Below are 26,397 nucleotides of genomic sequence, written 5' to 3'. Positions count from 1 at the left end.
TCATACGGTAGGGCAGGGGTTTTCAAGCTTTTTGAGTCCATGGCTCCCTTGACCAAGTACATTCTTTCTGCAGCACCCCTGTGGGGCTCATGAGCCAAGTTATGTCACCCCTTGCCTGCAGAGCTGGCAGCTTCTCACCCTTTTTCGAACACCCTCCCTTGTGGTGTGTTCCCTTAGCCTCCTCCCCTCTCCCCTCTCCTTGGGAGTCCTATGGGCAGCCACAGCTGCCATGCCTGGTCTCTGAGCTGCCCCCTCTGCCCCAAAGAGAGGTGCCTCCTCACACTGCCCCACAGGGGCCTGGGAAGCACCCCCTCACCACCCCCAGAGGCACCATTCGCTTGCGGAGCTTGTAGCCAGGGCTGCTGCAACAAACAGCTGTGCAAGCCTTTGGAAGGCAGAGACGCAAGAGGGCATCAGAGGAGGGAGGGAGGGAAGGAAGGAAGGAAGGAAGGAAGGAAAGAGGGACAGAAGCCAGTGTTGCCCACGGCACCCCTGACTATCATTCAGGGCACCCCAGGGTGCCACAGCACACTGGTTGAAAACTGCTGCTTTAGGGAATGGAAGAGAAGAGGCGACAGCCTTGCTGTTTGTCACAGAAGAACTGTTGTCATGTAATGATACAATGATATCAGGACCAACAGTGCTATATGAATACTTTCTCCAGAGTATCAAATATTTACCTTAGGGGAGCCCTGCAGTTGGTGCTCTAGTTTAATAGAATAAATAAAACGCCTGCCATTTTAGTGTGCAAGTTCTTTCAGTGCCATTCCTACTGCATCCCTTATTTACATTTTACAGCCCAAGGTGTCTTCGGACACTCCCGTACACTAGTGATTAACACAAGAGAAAAGGACCATAAATAGATAAATAAAATAAACCTCTCCGGAAAAGCGAGATGCTCAGGGCATCAGTGGTGCTGCTTTCCAGGGAATGGAGGAATAAGTATCAAAACATTATCAGACAGGAGTACAAAGCTATCTTTCCAATTTTATAGATATTCGCAAATTACTCTTCTTATACTTACACTGTTATTTCAAGAAGATCACCCATGGGCCTACATTAAGCCTGAAGCAAATAAGTTTCATAGTTAAGACAGAAACATAGGGTTGTGTTCAATGCTGCTGTTCCACTTGCACAGCAGACTTCCACTTATGCAAGGAAACTTCCCCCTCCTCTCCCTTGCAGCCCCCCACCACCTCAAAATCTGCTCCAGAAGGTCGGAGGGCCTTCGCAAGCTGATTTTGGGAGTGCACAAGGAGAGGCATGGAAGGGGAAGTCCTGCTGTTCACTTGCAGAGTATTGACTACAACTCAGTAACTCTATAGCAGTGATAGCCTAGAGTGAAAGGGTGGGGTGATCATTTTGCTTAACAAAATACACCAAACTGATGACAAAAACACAGAGGTTAGTTAGTCCCAGGCCTCTGTTCTGATACAGGAAACCCTAATCCTTATGTACCATTGGGAGATGCTTAATAATAAAAACTCCATACACAAACCCTTCACAACTTCCCTCCCCGCATCCCACCAGGGTGATCTACCACCATGTGCCCTGTGGGAAGGATTCCAGGAGTAGAAGGAAGGCTGCTGCAGCTGGACTATTTCCTTCCCACAGGATCCTGATGGGTTTTTAATAGTATTGTTTATTGTATTTTTAAAGTATGTAATTGAATGTTACTTGTAAGCAGCCTTGGTAGGATTTAGATCTCAAAAGGGAAAATATAAATAATTTAAATAAATAACACTAAATAAACACAAAATTTGACACTTTTTAGTAGATTTATAATGGGGAAATTTCTTTCTATAACCAAATATATTTAGCAAGCAGCTTTATTGTGAAAGGCAGATAATAACCTGCACCCCACAAAAGCCAGATTGTCACTGAACCTCTATTCTAAGAATTAAGCAAAGGCCAGACTTGAATTTGTATTTCTTTTTTGCTATAAAACTTCTGTTTCCCTCTTATAGTGCACAACATTCTTCTCTATCCCCATTCATTATTTTTGGTTTAATGCAACTAAATGTAAAGTGGTTTGAGTCTATAGTGGGGATACATAAGGCAAGTGAACTGGTCAGTCTTTAGGATGGGGAACCTGTGGTCCACCCAATATTGTTGGACTCCATTAGCCCCAGCCAGCACTTTCAATCCTGTTTCCCAAATGAAACCAAGCCCAGGTACATGAAACTTCATTTTGATTCTCCCTCTTCTATTGCCTCTCCCACAACCACAAGCCAGTTCTCAAATATTCAAAATTTAGACTGTAGCCTCCTCAGGGAAGTGTGCCTTGCCATTTCTTTATGTTGTAAGTGCCACTGGTGGTGCTATACAAATAATAAATAATATTAGATAGAAAACATGGTGCAGCACCAGCAAGCAAGATTCCACGCTTGTGTTTCTTTGGCTGGCTATCATTGTAGTGTGTGTGTGTGTAAAGATTAAACTCCAATTAAACTGTAATTGAATCTAATGAATACCAAATACCTGACTAGCTGAATAAGCAGCTCATAATGGAAAATTATTTTCTTGCAGTAACATCCCTAGAATGGTAACATATATCTTTTAGGGGAAATTTTTAATTTTCAGAATGCAACGTTCCTCTAGGTGGACTCCTGAAGTTCATCAAGTCATTATTAGGTGGAATTTTAAGAAGAGAGGGGGTCAGAGAGGCTGCATTCTTGAAACTGTTTTAATATTAATCCATAGTTTAATTAGGTAATAGCAGCTGCCTACAGGCTTCACATACTCTTGAAAAGGAAAATAAGTGTGTATGTTAACTGTTCTATGCCTCTTTCATTCCTTTTCCGTGTTATGAGAAAAATTTTTCCCTAACAACTAAAAATGGACTGCAAAGAATAGAGCGACATGGACCAGAATCCAAATCTATTCTGTATATGGCATGGCTGTTCTGGCAAGTCCACTTGAGATGTCTATTACAACATGTTCCCATATTTTCTGGAATCAATTTCAGTTTATGCACCCTGATGATGTGAACAGTTTCTTGTTCTCTTGACTCCTGTCCATTCTGGTTGGTGAAAGCCAGTTGAGGTTGCGGCCCGACCAGGTAGGTCCAAGGTGTGGTGAACATATCTTTGCACAATGGAGTGGTGCCTGCTGCCCTTCAACAAGCAGTAGTGCATCCACCCATAGAGAAGCCCACTCTGGAGCCTGTAGTCCACAGTAACTATCTCCTGGTCATGAATGCCCCCTCATGGACAAGGCAGTAGTGATAGTGGTGGTGGTACAATGGTAGGAGTTCCTGGAAGAGACAATCTATTTGAAACTGGCTCTAGGAATCCCACAAGATTCCCTCTTTCTGTTTTGTGATTACCACCAGTATGTTTCAGCTGAAAATATGAAAAAAACAAATAGTTCATGCTCAGGTTTATGCTTCCCTGACCCCAAGCTAAGAAGAAAACACCTATGGCCTGCCCATCTGACTTTAATAGCAGCCAGAATTTGAGCACCTTATACCACAGGCCATTGTGGAAGAGTACAGTGTAGTATGGAAAAAAGAAACTATGTAAGTTGGTCCATGTCTTCTAGCTCCCTCTGTTGACAAAGTATTTCTGGCCCTGTGAGCTAGGTTATCTAGGGGGAAAACCAGCATTAGCCCAGACTCACAATTCTGTTTAATTCTACATCAGTAAAATAGATCTCATGGTGCTCCAGGCAACAAGTCACATTTTTCAGATAACTCCACAGAAATTTGGATAAAGGTGTGCAATTAGTCAATTTGCCACATATGCTTCCCTTTGCCTTGGCAAGCCCTGCAGCTTTCCCTTGTGGAAATGGCAAAGACAGAAGAGGGCAGCACACCAGACACACTTCAAGACAATGTCAACAGCATGGATTTTCCTCTGGTGTTTATCTCGTACACCATCGTATTTCTAGCTTGAGACAGTTTGCTGATTACATAAGCACTTGTCTCTGGCGTACCATCAGATAATCGGACCTGGCCTTTCTGTGCAGACAAAAAGACCTATAAAGCTTACTGTCTATAAGTAGAGGTGCAGAGACAAAGCCTTTTACCAGCATTTAGCAAAATCAGTGCTTTGGGGAAAGCATAGAGGAGGGTTGCCGTTCACAGCTATTTAGACAAAAGCTTATAATAAGAGGTGAGAGAGAGGATACACAGGGGAACAGAAGAATAAGGGGCTCATTAGGTGACCCAGGAGCTGTGTAGCCTGCTGCCCATGCTATCATTCACCACACTAGACACTACCATGACAGCTAGAAACGCTGGCAGAAGATGGGAAAGGATTTAAACACCCTTGAATGTCATACAAAAGGGAGAAGTTGGGCCACGTTCACCTTGTCCCATCATAGTAACATGCAAAGACATGGCATACACCTGTTGAAATGATACCATGCATGCATCTGCTCAGTGACAATAAATGCCACATTTTGTATGGAAAATGGCAAGCAGAATTTCTGCTTACATTAGAGCAATAGCCTCTCCTTTCCCCCATGCCATTTCCCATTGCTCTTTTTGATACAGAAGTTGATCTAGGTATCAGGACCCCAGCACTGAATAGATTATGAACATAATGTACTGTAATTTGTCTTGAAGATTTCACTGTACCACAACTTCATTTCTTCTCCATTTTAAAACTAGGAAATAACTAGGTTATTTTGGTGAGGAAGCCAATACACCAGACTTACCAGCAAAGTTTTAGCATTATATGAATAAGCCTGGAGAGTTGATGGCATACACTCTCCCCTCTCTTCCTTTCACGTGTAGCAATTCCCTCTCCCTTTCCTAATTTGCAGCAAACCATAATCCAGGGTTTAATTTTTTAAACATTATTTTTACTCTTAAAAAATCTTCCAAGAAAAAGAAGTGGCTTCATGATCGGCACAAGGGCCAGCTAATCAATGCAATGCAAATCCAGCTTCTGTTGAACATCAGAAAAACAGTTTCCCCTGAGTTTAGTCTGGAGCAAATGATTTTACACGCACTTCAGAGTGAGTTCATTGGTAAAATTATGTACATCTAGATGCATCCTAAATCTGGCAGCCATGTTTAATCAATGCACAAACTACTTCCTGCTGAACTGAAGTTTTTGCACGGGAACTGGACAGTGGCAGGAAGGCAATAAGGAAACCGGGGAAAATATGTTGAACCAGTGTCAGTGGCTACGGCTGTGCAAGGTACAAATCCTATCCTGCTGCAAGTTGGAATTTCCAACCAAATTCTCACTAGTTCCAAAACTTGTACTAGAAACTGCCTAAACATTTTCCACCATTTGTCCACGATGAGGAGAGCTAGAAAATGAGTTACAGTTATCAATCTTAGCTTTGTAAAAATCAAAGTCCCTAAACTACTTCAATGATACAAGCATCTCAGCAACTAACTAATGCATTCTAGTGCACTAATAAAAACAAACAATAAGCTAAGATTTCAGCAACTGCAGGGAAACTAGAAATAACTGCCTGCATTTCAGCAGCTCTCAGAAGGGACTATTCCTAAGCAACAAGAAACATTCAACTCTAGGAAAATGAAGTGTTTTACCTCTGTGCAGAAAGGTGTGAGCTGTGGATGGACCACTGGCTGCACATACATATGGAAGGTGGATTCAATCTCCATTGTCCGACCATTTAGCTTCAGGATGGGGAACTCAATGATCTCCTACAATAAGAAAATTAATACATTAAATGTTACTTTTAAGAAACATTCAGGGAAGTTAAAAGGCAAGCTACAACTGAAAGGAAAGTGCACGTAATATCTGACAAAGAGCAGTAGTCAGGATGGGAACAATGGCTTGAAACCAAAACCAAAGAACTACAAGCAGAGTGAAATGAAATGGGGATTTCCTGCCCCCTCCATCCTGCTGAGCCCCCTGCGCTCCTCGAAAAACCACTCAGGAAGGTCACTGAATGCAACACAGAAGACTGCAGCAACATGAGCAGAATTCCCTGCTGTTCTGGCTCTGTTGGATGGATCCAAGGCAAAGGGGTTTTTCTCAAAGGACCTCATCGTTCTACACAGATGGGCAAATTTAGTCCAATTTATTACTGCATCCCTTCTCCAGGACTTATTTTTTGCAGCCACAACACTCTCAAAAATCTTGCACTGAAGCCAACCACACACGTAATTGTGCCTACCATGTGGGCAGGGTAGGCAGCAAAGAAGGCCTATTTTGCTGCTGCCACTTCATCCTCTACTAGTCAGCTGCCACTCTGCTTTGCAGTGATCTTAATGCCCTAGTTGGTGGAGAACCATATGAGGTGTCTAATGTCACAACTGGCTTGGCTTTGTGGGATCAGCTTCAGTTGATGCAGCCTGAGGACGTTGACAAGTTGCTTGTAGCTATGCGTCAAAACTGCTTACTTGAGCTCAGTTCCTCAGTGATAATAAAACTTAGCCAGATGGGCATGGCTAGGTGGATCCAAGCATGGTGAATGCACATTAAATGGCAAGGTGGTGTCTGCTGCTGTGAAAGAGGCAGTAGTGTGTCTATGCCTAAAATTGTTCGCCCTGCACCCACTAGTCTGGCTATCAACTGGTTTCTAATACACCTTTCTTAGGAAGTTGATTGAAAGAGTTATGGTGAGTGCAGCTGCAGGCATGCTTAGATGAAGCTGATTATCTAGACCCATTTCAGTCTGGTTTCAGACCTGCTTTTGGGAACGAATCAGCCTTGATCACCCCAATGGATGGCCTTTACTGGGAGAGGGCTAAAGGGAGTGTGGCATTGTTTCATCAGCTTGATCTCTCTGTTATTTTTATACCATCAACCATGATATTCCAAACAAAAGTGCAATCCCAGATATTCTATGGAATCCCGCTATGGGTCCAAGCATATAACAGTTTTTTAAAAAAGATTCACTCCAGCTTTCTGAGACGTATTCTTGGACTCCCAGCTGTGATCAAATATGAAACAATGTGTGCAGAAATAGGCATACACACAATGGAATATTGGGCCTGGTCCACCTCAATAAAGTACTGGTTACGCTGCCATTTTCGCTGCCCTCCATCAAGTCTGCTCGCTGATTTGCTCAAAGACTCCTATAAATCAAGATGGTATCAGTACCTCGAAAAAAAGATTGAATCTTTAGGCATCGAGCTGGAGCCCCTGTACAATTCTAACGAGCAATACATTTTCCATAATATCCTAACTAGACTAAAGGATGTCGAGAGACAAAATATTATGGCAGCTGTAAACAAAATTTGCTCCCCCATATTCTATGATTTAAATATCTTAGATAGCAGAGCCAATTACGTCACTAAATTAATAATCCCAGCCCAACGTAGGGCTTTTATGCTGGCCCGTTTGAATGTTTTTCCCTCAGCATTTGTCAGGGGAAGATATCAAAACATTCCTAGAAACAAGAGATTCTGCAGATGTTCTATGAATGTCCCGGACACCGTAGAGCATATTCTCTTTCATTGCCCATTGTACAGTACGCTCCGTCAACGCGTGCTGTCCCCTCTTTTGGGTGGTCCGGAACCCCAGCAAGGTGAATGTGTGGGATTCTGCCTATCCGACGTTGACCAAAGGGTAACAGCGGGGGTAGCCGAGTTTTTGGTAGCAGTTCTCCAAGGAGCAGGTTAACAAGGAAAACCACTGACTCTATATGCATATATATATATATATATATATATATGTATGTAGCCAACTGCTGCCTTTTTATATATATTTCAAGGCTTTTATATCTTATTTTCTCTTTTATGGTTTTATTTGTATAATGCCTAATAAAGGTTTGATAAGTAAGTAAGTAAGATATTCTCCTGGACTGGCTCCGTGGGATGTTCTGGAAGTAAAAAATGCTATTGTCTGCTATTGCCTGTTTACTACATTTCTGTAGATCTTATTAAAATTGTTAGTATTAAATATTATCATTATTTATTATATGTGGCCATCTGTTACATGATACTTTGCAAAGAGCAAGCTTCACAAGTTCCTACCCAAGGGGGCTTTAAACCTAAGCATACACACATGAAATAGAGGAAAGGGAGAAAAATGTACATTGCGTGTAAATATACAAATAAACTTCAGCTCACATACCACAATATCATCCCATTTGTCCCAGGTGCAAATAGCTAGAACTGAAGGCACAGCCTGTTGGGTTTCCGCTTTTGAGAAACTCTTCCATAGAAACTCAAGACAAATGTTAGACGCTATCTTCCACCCACACACCATATCCATATATACACACACACTCATGTACATAACCCTGTACACTGTAGACATTATTATGTTCTGTGGCAAATTTATACTGATAAGAGGGAAAGAGAAACAACAGCATGTTCAGCTATTTGAAAAATCAAAAATTTACATGGGCTTGTTAATAAAAAGTTTAAGCAAATGCAGTTATGATAGATTTAGCAATTATTAAAATATACACATGGAATTTAAAAAACACACCCAAGGAATAAAAACGATAAACTCCTTTGTCTCTTTCCTCCACACTCCACCCCCTCCCGAGTTTAATGTAAGAGGAGTGACAATTTGCTTGGTGTCTTTAAAGGATAATTTGTCTGCGTTATTTAATAGAGAAGCATGATGCTGGGGCTCTGGAGTGCAAATGAGCCCACTGAGTGATAGCCAAGCATCGAGCCTCTCAAATCACTTGTGGAGAAAAGAGAGAATAAAAAAAATTGCTTTTTAATATTCAAAAACAGTTTGCAAAATTTAATCAAAGCACAGCAAAAGCTAACATTTTTACCACTTTGACATTTTTATTAGTGCTTTCATAAATTTTTAAAACATGAATAGAATTAGTTTAAAAACAACAACAAAAAACTGCCTGAAAACATCTGGAAGAGGGGAAAGACGACGAAAGAGAAAAAGAAAAGCTCCTCTGCCAGGCAACATTTGCATCTTAAGAAGCCAACTGCTGCTGTGCAGGCGCTGAACAAAGCTTTTGGGCCCTGACCATACCACCACTGCCCATCATGACTTGTGAGGTCATAAATGTCAGGCAATGACATCAGTATGCTGACAAAGCAACGTGTATACAACAAACAACTTTAGATTTTGACTGTGTATCCCTCCTTTTGGAAATAAAAAAGGAAGATAAAGAAAAAAGGAACCTATGATTAAATTCTGTAAATACTCGTATCAAGCTTTTATTTGGTGGGCACCAATATAGAATTTATTAAAACATGGGAAATACAGGGCTCTAATCCTGCAAACTACATTTAGGAGAGGCGGGTATCACAACACCACCCTCTATATCAGAGGCAGGAGAACTGTAGAAAGATAGGGAGAGTGAGGAGAATTTTTCTATTTGCAATTTAAAAGTATGGGGGGGGGAAAGTCAGAAAGATATTAAACACTCAAGAATAAAGTTAAGGTGTAACTGCTTTTCAGCATTCTGCTATTATAAAGCAAAGAAAAGTATACTGCTAGGAAAAATAGATACTATTTGTCAGATGAAATGAATTTTAGTATAGGGAATCTTCATGATGAGGGCAGACCATTTGTACAAATTTCAAATAATTCAGATTAAAATGCCTTAGTTACAGCAGTTTACAAATTTTGGCTGGAGTGATTTTTGCCACTTCCAAATTTTGTTTGTTTCTGGCCAATAGATAATGTATCTTTTAAGACAACAGCAGTACATGACCAGGACAAGATTCAATAGGTACAATTTTACCACTTGCTATAAACACACACTAAATTCCTGTTCAGTGATCAGCAATTACATGAAGGGTGATAACTGTTACAGAAGGTGCACTTCATTGCATTTCCTTTAAAAAGCGGTGGGGGGCATTTTAGAAATCAAAAGATTTTGAGTTTAAGAAAGGCGTTCAGGCACCAAAAAAATATAGAGATTGAAAATTAAGGGCTTGCACCTTAACTTCTGCAGAATGTAAGCTTTCTAGTCTTTCTATAGGCTCACATGCTGCATTCATATGCCCACAACTAGAGCAGAGTATGCCTGAAAAACTGATGTGCTGATAATGCCCATTAGTAACTTTGCTCAATTTACTTTTGATTCAACATGCACATGAGCGGGGTCTGCAGTTGATAACAAATTTGCATGAGCTTGGTTGTCATAATTTAACATAGCATATATTGTATTAAACAGCAACATGTCACTGCTCCTATTTCAATACAACCACAAGCTGTAACCAGGGTTTGTTGTGGGGCTTGGAGAGACAGGCCACAAGTCTCTGTTTGGATACCATGCTAAGTAAAAACCTGGCTTAGCTCTCAGGAGTGCAGAAGGAAGACTGGGAAAGGAGTCAGTGGCAGATGTTCTTCTCCAGGAACGTCCTGCTCTCCCCTCATCCTGTGCAATTCACCTCAAGGAAAACTTCTCAGGTAGAGAAACAACACATGGGTATACACCCCACCTTCAAGTTTCCCTTTCCCCACCACGCTATATGCCCCCTGCTCACCCACGAGCCTCATGTAACACACAGCAAGAAGTGGACGTGGTCTGTCAGTGATAGGGCTTTTAACAGCATCAAGCCTGCCTAAATCTCTCTCTTCTACTACTCCTAGCAGGTCAACTCGTGGGACAACAGATGATCTTAGGCATTAAAGGAGACAGACCCAGGCAAGCAGCACAACTTCAGGAGGGCTAGTTTAAAACAGCTGGAGGAAATAAAATGAACAAGTCTGAAAAAATTTATGATAGCCCAAATTATTGCCGGCCTATGAAAACTATCAGACTACAAAAGACTGACAGGGAAAAAATCAGATGCCCTCGGGAAAAATACAACAGCTTTACTTTCCCACCTCCTTTTCTTGGCTTTCTTGAAAGGAGCAGAAAGGGCCTTCCCAAACGGCTGTTATCCCAAAGATCGGGGGGGGGGGGGGGGGGAGGCAGAGAGAGGGAGGGAGAGAGGGAGAGAGAGAGAGCGCAATGACTTTTTCTTCCAATGTCTGACAATGTTTGTTCCACTGGTATCTACAACAACAGATACCAGCCCTATGAAATCAGCACCACTGCTCACTAACAATGTTAACCAGCCCCACAATGAAATGTAACCTGCGACACCCTGCGCTACTTTCCATTTAAAACTTCCATTTGAAGCACAGCAGAATTTGGGGAGCCTGCTGTCCATCCTGCTAATAAAGACAAGTGTTGGGACCTTTAAAGCTGCCATTCATCTTACGCCTTTATTAATTTCCATTTTCCTAAACCCATGATACATCATGAAATTAGGAGCTGACATTCCTGCAGAAACAAAAATATCTATCAAACATAAAGAGGGAGAAAAAGCGCTCCATTACCCAGAATTTATGGCTTAAAGCCGATCTGTTTCCACTTTTTTTACAAGCATATGGTTTGTTTTAGATAGCCAAAATGTTATTACAGATCTAGAATTTCATTAGGAGCTATTATGAAATGGTAAGCACTTACACACACACAAACAACAGGCTGTGTTTCAGAGCACATAGACACAGACTGGCAACTTATCCAGCTTTCAAGTACGAGAATACATTCACATTGTCAACCCAGTTCACAAAGAATTGATGGGAAAAGAAGAACAGAGAGAGGCTGGAAGTTCACGTGATTGACCTAGCCTGAGCAAAGGGAGTTGGTGCTGCAACAGTACCACCACATGAGGTACAGGGACAGTTAAGAACGTTTCTGACGGAACCAAATTGGTAGTGCAAATACAAAAAAAAGGCATATTTTGGTAGTTCAATCCACGTTTGCCTTTCCACCAACTTAAACACTCTCTTTCTTAGCATTCCTGTTTGGTGGTTTTTTTTAAGTGAATCATGCCACTTAAGTCAGGCACGTTCCATCAGCAGAATATTATCCGCATTCTGGCCACTCCACCTCTCTTCCAAACTCTGACCTAACAAAGGAAATCCCCACCCCCTGCAAAGTCTTTTGCGCTGCATTAAGCCCCAGATTTTGCCCACTGCTGACAGATTAGCAATCCAGGACATGACACTCATTTGCTTAAAGAACCCCATGACACCAGCACCTCAAACACTGAGCCTAGTCATCACACTGCACTTTCCAGCCAAGCAATAACTGTTTTATGCCCAAATTGTGCACTGTCTATTTTTGCTTTAGGATTTTGCCACAATGCCAGCACAAGTTCACTACAACATGAGATACTACAACTATTACTCAAGGAATTATTATGCCATTCCCTTAAACTATAAACAGAGCAAAACCTGTTTCTGTCTGCAAAGCACACTGTCACAATCTAACTAAAAAGGAAGGCAAGGATTCAAATTGCTGGTGATGAAATAATAATCCTTTTAATTCTCTCTATCCATTATTATGAAATCTGTATACAATTACTTGATTTGAAAATGTCTGCACATAGCCCCAAACATATTTGCATTTATATGATAGGAACACAGTTTCTCATAGCAATTCTAACCTATAAGAGAAACACTAAAAATCAGCTCAACACACACACACACACGGTGTAGAAAAAAAGTTATAAATATTCTTACCAAACATGCCTGCTTTAAATCATTTTGTACACAAAAGTCTGCAGTACTTGCGTTCTAAGGAGTTGGCAGCCCATGAAGTGTTTCTGACCCACCACCCTCAGAGGAAAACACACACACGCACACACACAGGCAGCCCCCTTATGTAATTTGCCTACCCCACAAAAAGTCGTCAAGAAACAGATGGGAGGCTGAATCTCAACTGGCCTGTTGAAAACTTAAAAGAACTTCCCTTTCCAAGGGATTAGGAAAATTCATGAGGGCCTGTGATTTCAGCACTATAAACCCACCCTATATTTCACTCCACCCTCCTAAAGAAAAAAAAAGCACAACCTCCTTAGCATGATGTCGCTAAGACAAGGAAAAGGGGAAAAAAACCTAAGGCTCTAGAAACTGTGAGCTTTCTTGCTGAAAGGAAAAGCTCCAAGCTTAACTACCTAAACAACTTCTGAAGAAATCTTGACTTGGGAACACAACGAAAAGAATTACACCGATATCCACAGAGGAACACTTTGTCCACAATATTGGAGGGCCTTATTAGATTACAGAAATAAAATACCCACAAAAACATTCAGACTCTCAAATGTTTATCTGAGCAGTGGGCAAGAAGCACTCAAAGATCAGTATAAATTTATTGGCAGTGGATAAGATTACCCTATTCAGTTCAAAAAACCGCAATTGAGAATAATGTATTTCTGCCCCCCGCAACCGCCCTTGCCATTTTTATAAATAAATATAAAAAAATGAAAGATGCCACGGGAAAATCAGAGCTGACTGTTCCTCCTGCAATAAAAAAGCCCAGTGCCGCTGATAGTAAGAGATGTTTCTGATAAGAGAAAGGGCAGCGTTCCTTACTTAAAAGACATCCTATTTGCACCTCCAAGAGAGGAAGGAAGTCAGAGTTTCAGCAGCAGCAGCTCATTTCATTCAACAGTTTTTCTCCTATTCTTTGAAAAAGACAAGAAAAAGTCATTTTATGTACAAGGAGCTTGTTTCTTAAACAAACACTTGTGTTTTTGATTTACACCACAGGCTGCTCCTAAATAATTTATGGCGGGTTAAATTTATTGCATAGCCCTGGCCGGCTGCAAATTCGAATTGCCAAATAATTAGATTTTAGGGCAATGCTTATAAATTATCCGCCGATTTGTCCGGACTTGTTTGTCAGTCGCTTTGTGCTCCAGGTCATCTTTGGCATTTTGCTGTTTGTGTTTTAATTGCTGATTTACACTTTGACAGATGAGAGTTGATGCCTCCAAGTTGGGGAGGGGGAGTAAGAGATGTGATAGAAGAATCGGAGATCGTAGAAGGCAGGGGTACCATCCCCCATCTTTTTTTCAAAGGCAATTAGAAGAAGGGACAGCATGTGGACAGTACTGGCCTAGTGAATTTTTAATTATTATTTTAATGAGAGCTGGCTGAGTTGAGCAGTCCTACACTGGCCTCCAGGGGTAATGGACAACATGGCTAAATAGCCGTCTGCCCCCACCCCACAGAGAGACACACAAATACACCCTCAAAAATTCTACAGAACTGACCACACAGACTCATTACAAGAAAGAAAAGACACTACTGTATTAGTTTAATGAAGGGTCATTAACTATTCCAACACACATTTACATATATTGCCATTCCAGCTCAACACATCTGTCTTGAAATACTTAAACCGGTATGTTAATCAGGTACACCAAAAAGCCTTTCTAGAGAGTAGTCAATTCCAAATTACATTTGCTGCAGCTACCTGGAAAAAATAAATATGCATACTATATATGTAACAACATGCACACAGAACATGGAATTTTAAATTTAACTGAATTGGCAAATGTATATGTGCAGGAGAAGCAAGAAAATGCCAATTACATAAATGCTTAAAAGTTCCATGAATAAGGTTTAACAGCACAGTAAAGTGGCATGAGATAATGAACCAGACAAAGACAATTATATGCTAATTTCTGCTGCCAGAGTTCTGAATTCTATGCTTTCCCCTGTAACTTTTTCAATTCATAACCTTTGCCATTTCACAACATTAATAAATCCTAAATTTAACATACTAACTTAAAGTACTGTGTCCCAAGTATCTCCTCCTCTTAAGTCCAATTCCACAATATATCTATGATTTGGTTGCCCTTACACTCTTCATAATATCTAGGCTACATTCACTCTGCAGTAAATCATTGGCCTTTGATACTTGAGGTGTGTGCTTTTAGAACTCATCCTATTCCTTATAATTGTACAGTAGTTTGTTTCAACTGTTTTTAAGTCTGACGTGCAAACTGTTGCGACCTGCCCTGGGACCTGCTGGAGAAGGGCAAGTAATAATTTATTACTCATACCACCTCCCTTTTAAACACAAAATCATTATCATTCAAAAATTTAGGAACCTCAAAATGCAGTATAGTAACCATCCACTGAGGTCACTGTTGAATCACAAACCATACTACTTAGTGTGAGCTGAAGTTCACAAGTTTAAAATTAATATAATTTTTCATAAATGAAACAGGGGTGAAGAGTGTTAAAAAGAAAATTTATGCAAAGGCCTATAAGACTACACAGGTTGCCTTAAGTGAAGAATCCAATCTGTATAGTTCAACCAACACTGGAAACAAAGAGACAAAATCTGAATTCTTAAAAATGTTTAGAAAGAAGGCAGGAATCAAGACTGACTCTTCAACAGGTATTAAGAAACAAGTTTAATATGGACAGAATGCCACAGAGCTTGGGACCCTCAGGCCCATGGGCTGAATGCAGTCCTACAGGCCTCTCTATACAGTTCTCAGGGCTCTTCCCCAGGTCATGCTCCCTCCACAAATACTTCTGCCTGGCTGGAATGTATCCTTCAACTGTGATAATGTCTCTTGCTTGCCTGCATAAACCTCTGATTTGTGTGTGGCTAAAATGTAGCCTGGTGCACTAATGTAAGGGCCACATCCACACCCACTTTTGCAATACTGGCATGTTGACTCCAGAAAAGCTGACCATGAGGAAATGCAGCCTTCAGGCTTAGCCCTGAAATAGATGGGATACCCATACACAGGCAGCCAGGACACCTTTGGTGAAGGCTGTTCTCCAACTGGAGCACTCACAGATCACAAAAGTAGAAGAAGAAGAAGAGGAGGAGGAGGAGGAGGAGGAGGAGGAGGAGGAGACAACACAGCCACTTCTTGTACTATTACATATTTCTTTCCTCTAACCCCCAGTTCAGGCAATTGATAACAGGTCCCCAAGCAATTTCTTCTGGCCCCAGAATACCAGAGGATTTTGTCAGCAATAGCAAAAAAGGTAGACACAGCACTCGTTAATAACCCCCTCCTCAACTAATCTGCACAGATCTACTGAGAAGAGGCTGTGTGCCTGTATGTACAAGCAAGATTGTGTATAAAAGAGTGTGGTGTGGCCACAACACCCACCACTGACACGCAACCCTCATCGAGTGTTGGTCAAGGGTGAAAGTGGCCCTCAGACCAAAAAAGTTAGTCATCCCTGCTTTAAGGCAGATGGTGGAGAACACTGTTTAAGATAGGATACCAGGCTCAGTAAACTGCTACTTTTATCCTAGCAAGGCTATTCTTATGTAGGAATATGACAGAGTCATAAAATGGAATGTGCAAGAGAAATGGAGGAACCAGAGTAATGTAGAAAATAATATTAATGGCCTTGCATGTCAGGAAAACAGTATGAACCAAAGCATGAGTCAACTCATATAACCACTGGATGTGTATTAGCTGCTTGAAATTCCTTTACATGCCTGCTCACTGTCCCTGGCTAGCTGCTCCATACGAATACCACCAGAGCAAAAGTTACATGTCAATAAACAAATGCTACATTGGTACCTGGTTTTCCACATATGGCACTGTCTGTACACCATTGTCTTGTCACAGGCAAAGAACTAGCGGGCAGGAACTTCAAGTAGTTACCACATATACGCAATGGTTGTATGAGGTTTCTGAACTCCAAAGAATGTAATGCATGTGCCTGAGGCATAGACTTAGACAAAGCAAAGAATCTAGGGACACACACTTAGACTTATGATCAAGAATGCCACCCATCAGACTGTATACACTACAATGCAACTACACAAAGCTACTGATGTAACAGGAAATGTCATTTTCGGTGACCATTAGTGAGAGCTATAATAAAGAAATAAATCTGAGTACCTCCAGAGCACATGGCTCTGGAATTCTTGGGGCACTTTGCTGCCTTTTTAAAAACTATATTGTTTGAAGATTGTTACATAGAACAATTACACTAGTAGAAACGTTACTTTAATTAAACATTAAACCAACTAGCACTGCTACAAGCAAAAAAAATGAAACACACCCTCACTAGATGAGATACATTGGACACTGCCTTTTTCTGCTACTGGAGCTGAGCATTTTCTTTTATTGCAGATTTCAAGCTATTAACTAAATTTGTAAGCACTACTAGCCCATGTCAAAGGATTCTTACAAACTTGGAGCTGTGAATGCTGTTTTCAAAGCTCCCCCGCAGGGATCTAGCAAGGTGGGGCCTTGTCACTGGCGGAGGGGGGGGAGCACACCGCCCCCGGCAGCACAATCCCGGTGGGATGTGATCGTGGCTGCCCCCCGCCCGTGCTGGGCGTCAAGCCCCCACAGGCGGCGTGCCATGCCCCCAAGACGCCCGCCAGCCCCACCTTCGCCTGCTCTCCGCCCCCCATTGCCAGAGCATGAAGCTCAGCCACTGGGCCTTGTGTGTCATAAGAAGCTGCCTTATACCAAGTCAGACCATCAGTCCACCTAGCCATACCTGAAGATACCAGGGATTAAACTCAAGACCTTCTGCATGCAAAGCAAGCGCTCTACCACTGAGCTATGGAAGAGAAGTAGGTCCAGCACTAGCAACTGGAATACCTGGGAAGTGGGCAAAGAGGACTAACCAGCATTGCTCTCCCCAGCCCTCCCCTTTTGCTGCTGCCAACCTCCTCTAGAGGAGAAGAAAGGGAGTCAGCTGTAAGCCTGGTAGGAAGTCCCTGCCCGCTCTGAACTGAACTTAATCCAGGCTGCTGTAGGCTCCTAAAATGCATTTACTAGCACCAGTATTGTGGACCAACTTAATTTTAGTTTTTTTGGCATCTTTATTTTGGTTGTCTTAATTATAGATGTCATTATAATACAGAAATTACCCAATGATTGTTTTTATCTTATTTGAATGAATCAAAACCAGTGCATCTGCTGCTTCTCTGCTGGTGGTGGAGCTGGCAAGGCAGGTACGCTGCCCATGTGGGCACCTCCTCACTTCACCTCATGGGCAGGACAGCCCTGATTCTAGGCTACTTGCTCCATATCCCAGCTTTGCCATGCCTGGCCCTCTATTTTATTTCTGACTTATGGCCCTGATCATACAGGCCGATCCAAAACACAACTCCTGGTTCTCATTGTGTAAGCCATCAGGAGTAAGTTCCGTCCCATTTTTTAAGACGATGGCTTTCTCAGAATAAACCTGGACTTATGCCCTGAAGCTAAACCTCTTATGCTGAAGTTCACAAGGGCAATGGCTGGTTAGTTCAGGTGTTGCTGTTCTTCAATCTGTCCTGAAGTCCAGGGCTCTAAAATGAAGCTCTTTAAATAATTTTCAGCAAAGGATTCTGCAGGCATAGGTTAGCTAATCTACACATCAGCTTGTTCTCCAAAAGCACCTCTCTATATTCACATTAAATGCACACAAGTAAAGATATATAACTTTGACACACAGAGCAAGTTCTCATTTTTAGTAAGATATTTTTGAGTAAAGTCTCTTTAGTGTCTCTACAGGTTCCAACAAAAAGCATAGCAAGACAGCCCTGAGCAAAGGAATGCATGGTGCAGGTGAGCCCCGGGCACAGTTGATGAAAAGATCCAATTGAATAACGTCCAGCCTTAATGCACTATCTTCCCCACAAAATATATTGCCAAGCTGCAACGGCACATATTGTTACATATTCCAAGGCAAGGACTTGGGGGGCATAGCTCCTTAAAGTTGTAGTAATAGTATTCCACTCATGCTCCATTTTTACTACCAGCTGTAAAATAGCTCCACATGCATCATGGTTTTGCATCAAAATGAACACAAGTCCAAAGGGACACGCTAGAGCAAATTTACAGCTTTGACAGGACTTTGCACCCAAGGCTGGGTGCACAGGAAATAGCCAGAGAAAAGTTAAGGTTTTCCTGCAGAATTACTCTCAAAAAATCAACTGTGCCTTCCCACAGACACACTTTTGGAAGATTGTTTTCAGCCAGTTTATTTCAGGTTACAGTAAACCTGTGACTTATGTGCATTTAACTTGTGAAGATTCAGCTTTACGTGTGTGGCAAAAAAAATAATACGGGGCAGAAAGGGGCCAAGATTCCAGGAAAAAAGACTTTGGCAATCCCACCCGGCACTGAACCCAGTGCGTTTCAACTACACACAATTTTGGCTTCAGGCACAACCCCCAGAATGTAATGCGAATGTAAGTTTTGGGCTTACTGTAGTTCCTCTTCACTCAGCAAAGTAACATAAAAGCAGGCACATCTACAAGATGGCTAATATTGAGTTGCATCTTCTCTAAGAACTGAGGCACAGATTAAAAACACTCTTTGAAACAAAGTAAGAAGAGGGCCTAGAAAGGAAGCTGAAGAGACAATTATGACAAATGCTGGACAGAAGTAAAGAAAGATTTAGAAATATGGTCAAGATTGAGACTTTCCTTGTTAGGCCGAATTGCTGTCATCAAGATGAATGTATTGCCTAGAAGGTTGTTTTTATTCCAGACGCTACAGATTGTGGACAAGATGGACTGTTTCAAGAAGTGGCAGAAAGACATATCTAAATTTGTCTGGCAGGGCAAAAAGCCCAGAATAAAATTTAAGATTTTAACTGATGCAAAAGATAGAGGGGGGTTTGCCCTGCCAGACTTAAGACTTTACTATGAATCGGCAGCTTTCTGCTGGTTGAAAGACTGGCTGCTTCTTGAGAACACAGACATTTTGGATTTGGAAGGGTTTGATAATAGATTTGGTTGGCATGCATATATATGGTATGACAAGGTAAAATTGCATAAAGGTTTCAAAAACCATATTGTTAGGAAAGCATTATACAATGTTTGGATGCGGTATAAAGATTTACTGGAAAGTAAAACTCCCAGGTGGTTGTCACCAATGGAAGCCAAGGAGGTGAAAAAACTCAATATGGGGTCTAAATGGCCAAAATATTGTGAAATTTTAGAACAAGATGGTGAAAAAGTTAAACTACAGAGCTATGAGAAATTAAAGTCCAAAGTACGAGATTGGCTTCATTACCTTCAGATAAACGAGGTATTTAAACAAGACAGGAAAATAGGCTTCCAGATGGAGAGGTCAAAACTAGAAACAGAATTGTTAGAATCCAATACTAAGAATTTGTCAAGAATGTATAACTTGCTGTTGAAGTGGAATACTCAGGATGAAACGGTGAAATCAGCTATGATTAAATGGGCACAAGATATTGGTCATGACATTATGTTTGCTGACTGGGAACAGTTATGGACCACCAGTGTTAAATTTACGGCATGTAATGCCTTAAGAGAAAATATTATGAAAATGATCTACAGGTGGTACATGACCCCAGTCAAGCTAGCAAAAATTTATCACCTGCCCAATAATAAATGTTGGAAATGCAATGAGACTGAAGGTACCTTCTACCACCTTTGGTGGACCTGCCCGAAGATAAAAGCCTTTTGGGAAATGATCTATAATGAAATTAAGAAAGTTCTTAAAAGGACTTTTCCTAAGAAACCAGAGGCTTTTCTCTTGGGTATGGTGGGCCAATTGGTGTCAAGGAAGGATAGGATGTTCTTTATGTACGCTACTACAGCAGCAAGGATCCTTTTAGCAAAGTATTGGAAGACACAAGAACTACCCACGCTGGAAGAATGGCAGACGAAGGTGATTGACTATATGGGACTGGCGGAGATGACTGGCAGAATCCGTGACCAGGGGAAAGAGACAGTGGAAGAAGACTGGAAGAAATTCAAGATATATCTTAAAAATTGTTGTAAAATTGAGGAATGTTAAGATGTCAGGGGAATGGGACAAAGAATTGCAGCTGTAATCAATAAGCTAAGGAAGAAATTAAAAGAATTGATTTGAATAATTAGTTAATTGGAGGAGTTGCTGAAGAAATTTAAAACAAGGATGCAGAAAAGGGGAGGTATGGGGAAGTCCAGGAAATAAGGTGTATGAAAATATGAGTATGAAATTATACATGTTTATATGTTTGTATGTTTGTGTATTGTGTATTGTTTGTTTTTATTCTGTGTGTGGAAAATCAATAAAAATTTATAAAAAAATAATAATAGAAAGGAAGCTGAAAATGGTAGTGTGATTTACAGTGAATATCACTCCAGTATTCTCCAGGGCATGAATTATTGGGGAATGGAAAGGAGGGGACCTTAATGAAATCTACACCCCCCCCATCCTCCAATTCCCCCCCACACCCATTTAAGCTAAGCATGCCCCACCCACATTAGTATTCTATAACTTTAGGTAAGAGGACAATACAAAAGGGGTGGGCCCTTGATCCACCACAATCCCCTTCAAGCTTATGGTCCCATTAGAAACAAACAAATAAAACAAAAATCAGGAGTAAAGTGCTTAATAGAGCTTTAAAATACTTGAATGCTTAATGCATATTGGAAGAAACACACTTTTTCAGCCCAATGAAATAATATACTAACCATATCGGCTCACAATTCTAACTGCAAACCTGAATTAAAAACAGCCAGATGACATGGCTCTACTGAAACCCACAATCCTGAGTGTTCATTACCATGCTGACGAGGAGGCTCATTTTGATTTAGCTACCCTTTCCAATTCAAAATATTAAGCAGGGAGACTAGAGATCTCCATAGCCATAACAGTATAGAAATCTCAGCTGCATAATACATAACAGTCACATGCAATATCCTGAGAATCTCCACTTTCATTTTTTAAATTAATTTTCTTGCCCTGCTTAGCTGTGAATAATGCTGGATTATTCGCATTTAGAAGGGGAAACCAGAAGGGATACATATTGTTTGGGCTTCTGGTGATCATGAAGGAAAGGACTAACATATCTCCCTAGGTCTATCTGCACTCGTACTGCCTCCCACGATCCCAGGTGTTTCTTTCCCTTCCACCGCTCTGCCAGAATAACTTCCCAAACTGTAAATGCCACCATTTTTAATTAGACTTGCTGAGCAATCCTAACACCAGATCAACTTGCTACCTGGGAGTTAGGACTGTGGGGATGTGGCGTGTCCTCTGCTGACTGAAAAGAGCTCCAGCGGCTGGAGCCACATCTACTGCAGAGGCCATTACTACGCCAGTGAAAAAGCACGTATCTACTGTTGGCAGTGTTCCCACTGACAGTAGTCAGCATTGGGGCCCCAAACAGGGTGTTCTGGGGCAGGAGTACAACTGAGGCAGCCTTGTAATCACTGGATCCCAGGCCCCTTCCCATTCAATGGGCATCCCCTAGGAATGGTCCTCCCATCCAAACAAGCCTCGAAACAGATCTTCCAGGGAGGGGGGCGCTGGCCAAAATAGACAACCATGAATGCAGGGAGAGGTAAGTATGCCCCCCCACCTCTCATCCTGGACTGTCCATGCCAGCAGGGGCTTGGGAGTGGTGGACCATCCACCGCTTCACTCCCCATTCCCACATCAGATTGCACTCTTAATCAAGTAACCCGAGCAAACTAATAAATTTGAATTTCTGAATAATTTTTTATATTTTTTATTGCAGAATATTAAGTATGTGTTGCATAGAAACACAGACCCAACTGGCAATATGGGAACCAACGCAGTGTTTCCAGATGTATTTTCCACGAGGATGGTAAATTCTAAGCAAAATTGCGGAAGCAAGTTGTGCAATCCAGATTGATCCAGAGGCCCAGAGCAGCTAGAAGGTACCTTTTAAAGTGGTAAAGAACATTGGACTTCAAAATTACCACTGAATGAGAAAAATGCAAACAGGGAAAGTCAACAATTTGAGGTGCTGTAATTCCAGCTCCTCTGTCAAATCCAGCATACATTCACACTCAAAGCCGTTTCACTATCTTGCAAATTAGGGGAGTTGGTTATTCCCACTGAAAAGAACACAGGCAGTGTAAAGGACAATAAATGCATTATCACAACTTAGAAAAGATGAGATTTCCTCCAGAGTCCATGCTTTCTTAGGAGGAAAGGCTCGATAAAAAAATGCATCATGAAGCTCCTCATGCCAAGACAAAAACAAAGAGGTGGATCAGCAACTTACAGGAGTGAACAAAGGGAAAACATATGACAAATTATTATGAATTTCTCTAGCGCTTTTAAATGCAGAATACGTTTCTGTCTTCATAATGACTCTGTGTAGTAAGTAGTTTCTCATTTTAAAGATGAGGAACTGAGGGTGTAAGAGTGGATTACCAAAGTGTGAGTTTATGAGGAAGCCTAAGATCTGAATATTCTAATCCAGAGTCTACATTATCTGCTAGTGAGATATAGATATCTCAAAAAAGGGAAAGAAAAATGCTTAGGAAACAACTACTCTTCAGATGCAACGTGTTGGAAGACACAGATTGCAAAGCCCTCAATGCCAAACAGAAGGTCTCCTGTAGAAAACTAGACAAACTAAAGCCAAACAATTACCTGTGGATGGATTTGCGGCTTGTCACATGTGGCCTCAAAATCCAGCACTAAGAAGTAGTGATACCTCTGCGGGGGAAAGGATGACATTGCTGCCATGGAAGCAAAGCCGTGAGACGCCAGTTTCCCGGTTGTAGTGGAACCGTACCGCTGGGGGAAAAACCGCAGAAGGGAGCGCAGAGTATTCCTCGCTCTTGGGAGTAACTTGAGGTGAAGCCTTGCTGCTGTGGTACGGACAAGTGCTACCATTGAACACCTAGCAGCATCTGGAACTTGAGAGAGAGAGAAAGAAGCTGGTGTTACTCCCAGATACACACTTTACAGATCAAAATTTGTATTTCCATGATGGCAGTAAAGAATTTGGGTGGATAGATGGAAATTAATTCTTATTAACATAATATTTATTTAAAATACGTACACCCTGCCATTGAAACAAAGTATCCACAGCAACAACAAAATAACTAGAACAATAAAAATGCAAGAATCAAATTATTAAAATATCATATAATGCAGTTCAATAAAACAGCAGGAGAAATAAAAACCCTTTATACACCTCCCTTCCCAAATGCTTAACCCCTGCCCCCCAAAACCCTTTTTTTATACTTGCTACCAAAAAGCGAAAATAGAGCTAAGAGAGCGTCTGGTGAGCACAGTAACTATAAGCAGCCAACACTAAAAGTTACTATGCCTGGCCCAGTTCAGACTCAACAATGGATATGACAAATGGAATAGCACATGGGACGGCAAACTAAGGCCTGGGGGCCGGATCCATCCCAATTGCCTTCTGGATCCGGCCCGCGAATGGTCCACAGTGTGGATTGGCATGGGGATTCTGATCTAACGCTGTGCCATTTCCCCCCACACACACACACACCACGGCGGTGCCTCCTCCCAACCCTCCTCCTGGCTTCTCCCCGCCCTGCCTAGAGGAGGAAGGGGGCTGGGCTTTGTTGAGCCGCAGTTGGCTGAGCGCCATTTTAAGCAGCCCCTCTCTGGAGCCAGCCCTTTCGCACCGCTCATCGTCCGTTCGCCACCGCCAGCCCCTACCACTCGCAAGGCACAGGTAAGCAGCCACTGGGGCTCATCCGGTGCTGTGGAGAAGGGAGGGGAGTGTTGTGGGGGGGATTCCCTCCCCCCAAAAAATATAGTCCAGCCGCTCACAAGGTCTGAGAGACAGTGAGCCAGCCCCCTGTGGAAAAAGTTTGCTGACCCCGGAAGAGAATGAGGAGAGTTGCACATAAACTAGGAAAACACATGTTCAGCTCCCTTCTAGAGTATGAAGCTCACAGGGTGACCTTGAAGAAGTCACAATCTCTCAGCCTAACCTATCTCAGAAGATACAATGCAGGGAATACTATGTACATACAATGAACTCCTTGGAGGAACAAGGTTGTTGTGGTTGTTGTTGTTTTTAAAAAAATTGCTGCTATTTGGTATCACTGCAATCTATGTATACATATGATTAATAAACTTTTAAATCATACTGATCAGTGACTACCTTCAGTGCTACTTACTTGTACCATATTTGTGCAGCTTCTATAGCAGTAGCTTAGATGCCTAAAGACAACCAACTGTAAGCTTCACCTGTTAACTCATTCGGACCACAAGAGACCTGCATACACATACCTAAGACCTCGGCACTGAACCCTCAACCCCCCCCCCCAAAAAAATCCTTTTCAAGATGCTTGATCTTCAGCACCTTTCCTAAATGGATCTCCAAGATAAAGTTACTACCTTGCAGAGGTTTCCTATAATATTGTACCCTGGAATACTGAGCAAGGATTAGAAGCACTCTCGGCTTCCCAAGTTGAAAGCTCAAACTGAAAACTGAGAAACGGAGTTGAATCCAATGATGCATGAGCAGAGTTTCACTAGTACAATGACACTTTCCCATCCTCTCCTTGTGTGCCACCAAAATATGCTCTGGGGGGTTCCCAAACCTCTGGAGCAGACTGAGGGGGGGGTGCTGCAGAGCAGAGGAGATGGCAATTCCATTGCACAACAGAACAACCCTAAACTTTTAAGACCCTTTGAATCATTTGTCTATACTCAAAACTAGCTTAAGGTGCAGGATGAAATTATTCAATATGTTAGCCCAAGAACACATCTTAAGTTGGCTGAGTCACCCTTACTAGACCCAACAATGCTGACTGAGCAATACCAGCACCACACACACTACCTAAATCCATAGCTTTTCAGTAGGTCTTACTGTGCCATAAAGTTCATCCCCAAAGGCCCTGGCAGGTTAGTGCTAGTTCTTCCCTCCTGCTGATGGAGGCTACTTGTGGTGGAAAACTGCAAAGCTTTAGACCTGCCCTCCATTGGTATGTACATTATTCACATCTTCCTGCTGCAAGCAGGAACAGGAAAGACCCTTTGATGACCATTAGGTGGAACAGAAAAGACTTTCCACCAAAAACACAAAGGCAGGAGGCAGAGTCCCTTGCGAACATTAGGGGTTATTTATACAACAGACACCAACTGCTCCTCTGTACCTATTAGTCTATCAGGTAAATAATGCACGTGCCAAAATACACACTTAATGAGGTAAATAATATGCCTTAAAGAAGAACTAAAGCTGTATTTACCTGGGAGACCAGTGAAGGGCCAGATTAGAAGATAATTGAAGATGAGCAGGTCAGGTAAATACACATTTTATAACCTTCACACAGAAGGATTTTTGGTTAGAGAGATGCACTCACATGCACACAGAAAGGTTAAAGACGGGGCCACTTTGCAAGTGGAGATTTTTACAGAATAGGCTGGTTCACACTGTGGTGCATTAGCACCGGGGGAGGGGGAGAGAGAAGAGGGGAAATGGCAGAAGTGAAAGATGTTGCTTCCATAAAGCAATGGACCAAGCCTCGGAAACTGGAAAGCCAAGCTACAAAAATAATAAGCAGCTGCCCTTGTAGCCTAACATTATATTTATCCTAGAGGTTCCTTGCCATAACTACCATCTTTCCATCTAGCGCCTTTTATTGTCATTAATAAATACATTACAGCCAAATAGAAGTTAGTAACAGTCACTTCCAACCCATCATAGAGTAACATGTATTTGAGAGAGACGCCTTTTAAATCTTCAAAGCTGCCAAGCTGTGTAGCTGTAGGGCTATCAGGCAGATGTAATGCTCTGGAGTAAAACAGCTTCGCTAATATTTTACTGTGGCAAAACCCAGGCCCTCGCCAACTGTACAGGGAAGTATACAGAACAGCAAGAGCCATTGTATCAAATATTAAAATATATCCAAGAAATGCATGCAGCTGTACCCAGCACCCAGCCACACATGCTTATTTCATATATATACACCTCTTACACATAAATAAATTTTCATGAGCATGAGCAATTAACCCTATTTCAGAATCTAGCTCTGCGATTCGTACAGGGGCTA

The 26,397-nt window shown here is 41.8% G+C and overlaps 1 protein-coding gene across 3 annotated transcripts in view; it reads right to left on the bottom strand.

Annotated features, from left to right (window-relative positions):
• ERI3 (ERI1 exoribonuclease family member 3) overlaps nucleotides 1-26,397 on the bottom strand; it is a 200,421-nt gene that overhangs the window by 151,803 nt on the left and 22,221 nt on the right. For 2 of the 3 annotated variants that reach the window (XM_077928796.1, XM_028733724.2), the window contains exons 2-3: nucleotides 23,009-23,277; nucleotides 5,513-5,629 (exon numbers count right to left, since the gene is read on the bottom strand). In XM_077928796.1, the coding sequence (XP_077784922.1) occupies nucleotides 5,513-5,629; nucleotides 23,009-23,277 (386 nt within the window). The remainder of the gene's footprint in view (nucleotides 1-5,512; nucleotides 5,630-23,008; nucleotides 23,278-26,397) is intronic. The other variant, XM_077928797.1, reaches the window with a different exon arrangement.

Source organism: Podarcis muralis, chromosome 5 (assembly GCF_964188315.1).
Source record: "Podarcis muralis chromosome 5, rPodMur119.hap1.1, whole genome shotgun sequence".
NCBI classification, from domain to species: domain Eukaryota; kingdom Metazoa; phylum Chordata; class Lepidosauria; order Squamata; family Lacertidae; genus Podarcis; species Podarcis muralis.
The sequence above is the reverse complement of the archived record's forward strand: the minus strand, read 5'-3'. Positions and strand labels throughout refer to the sequence as shown.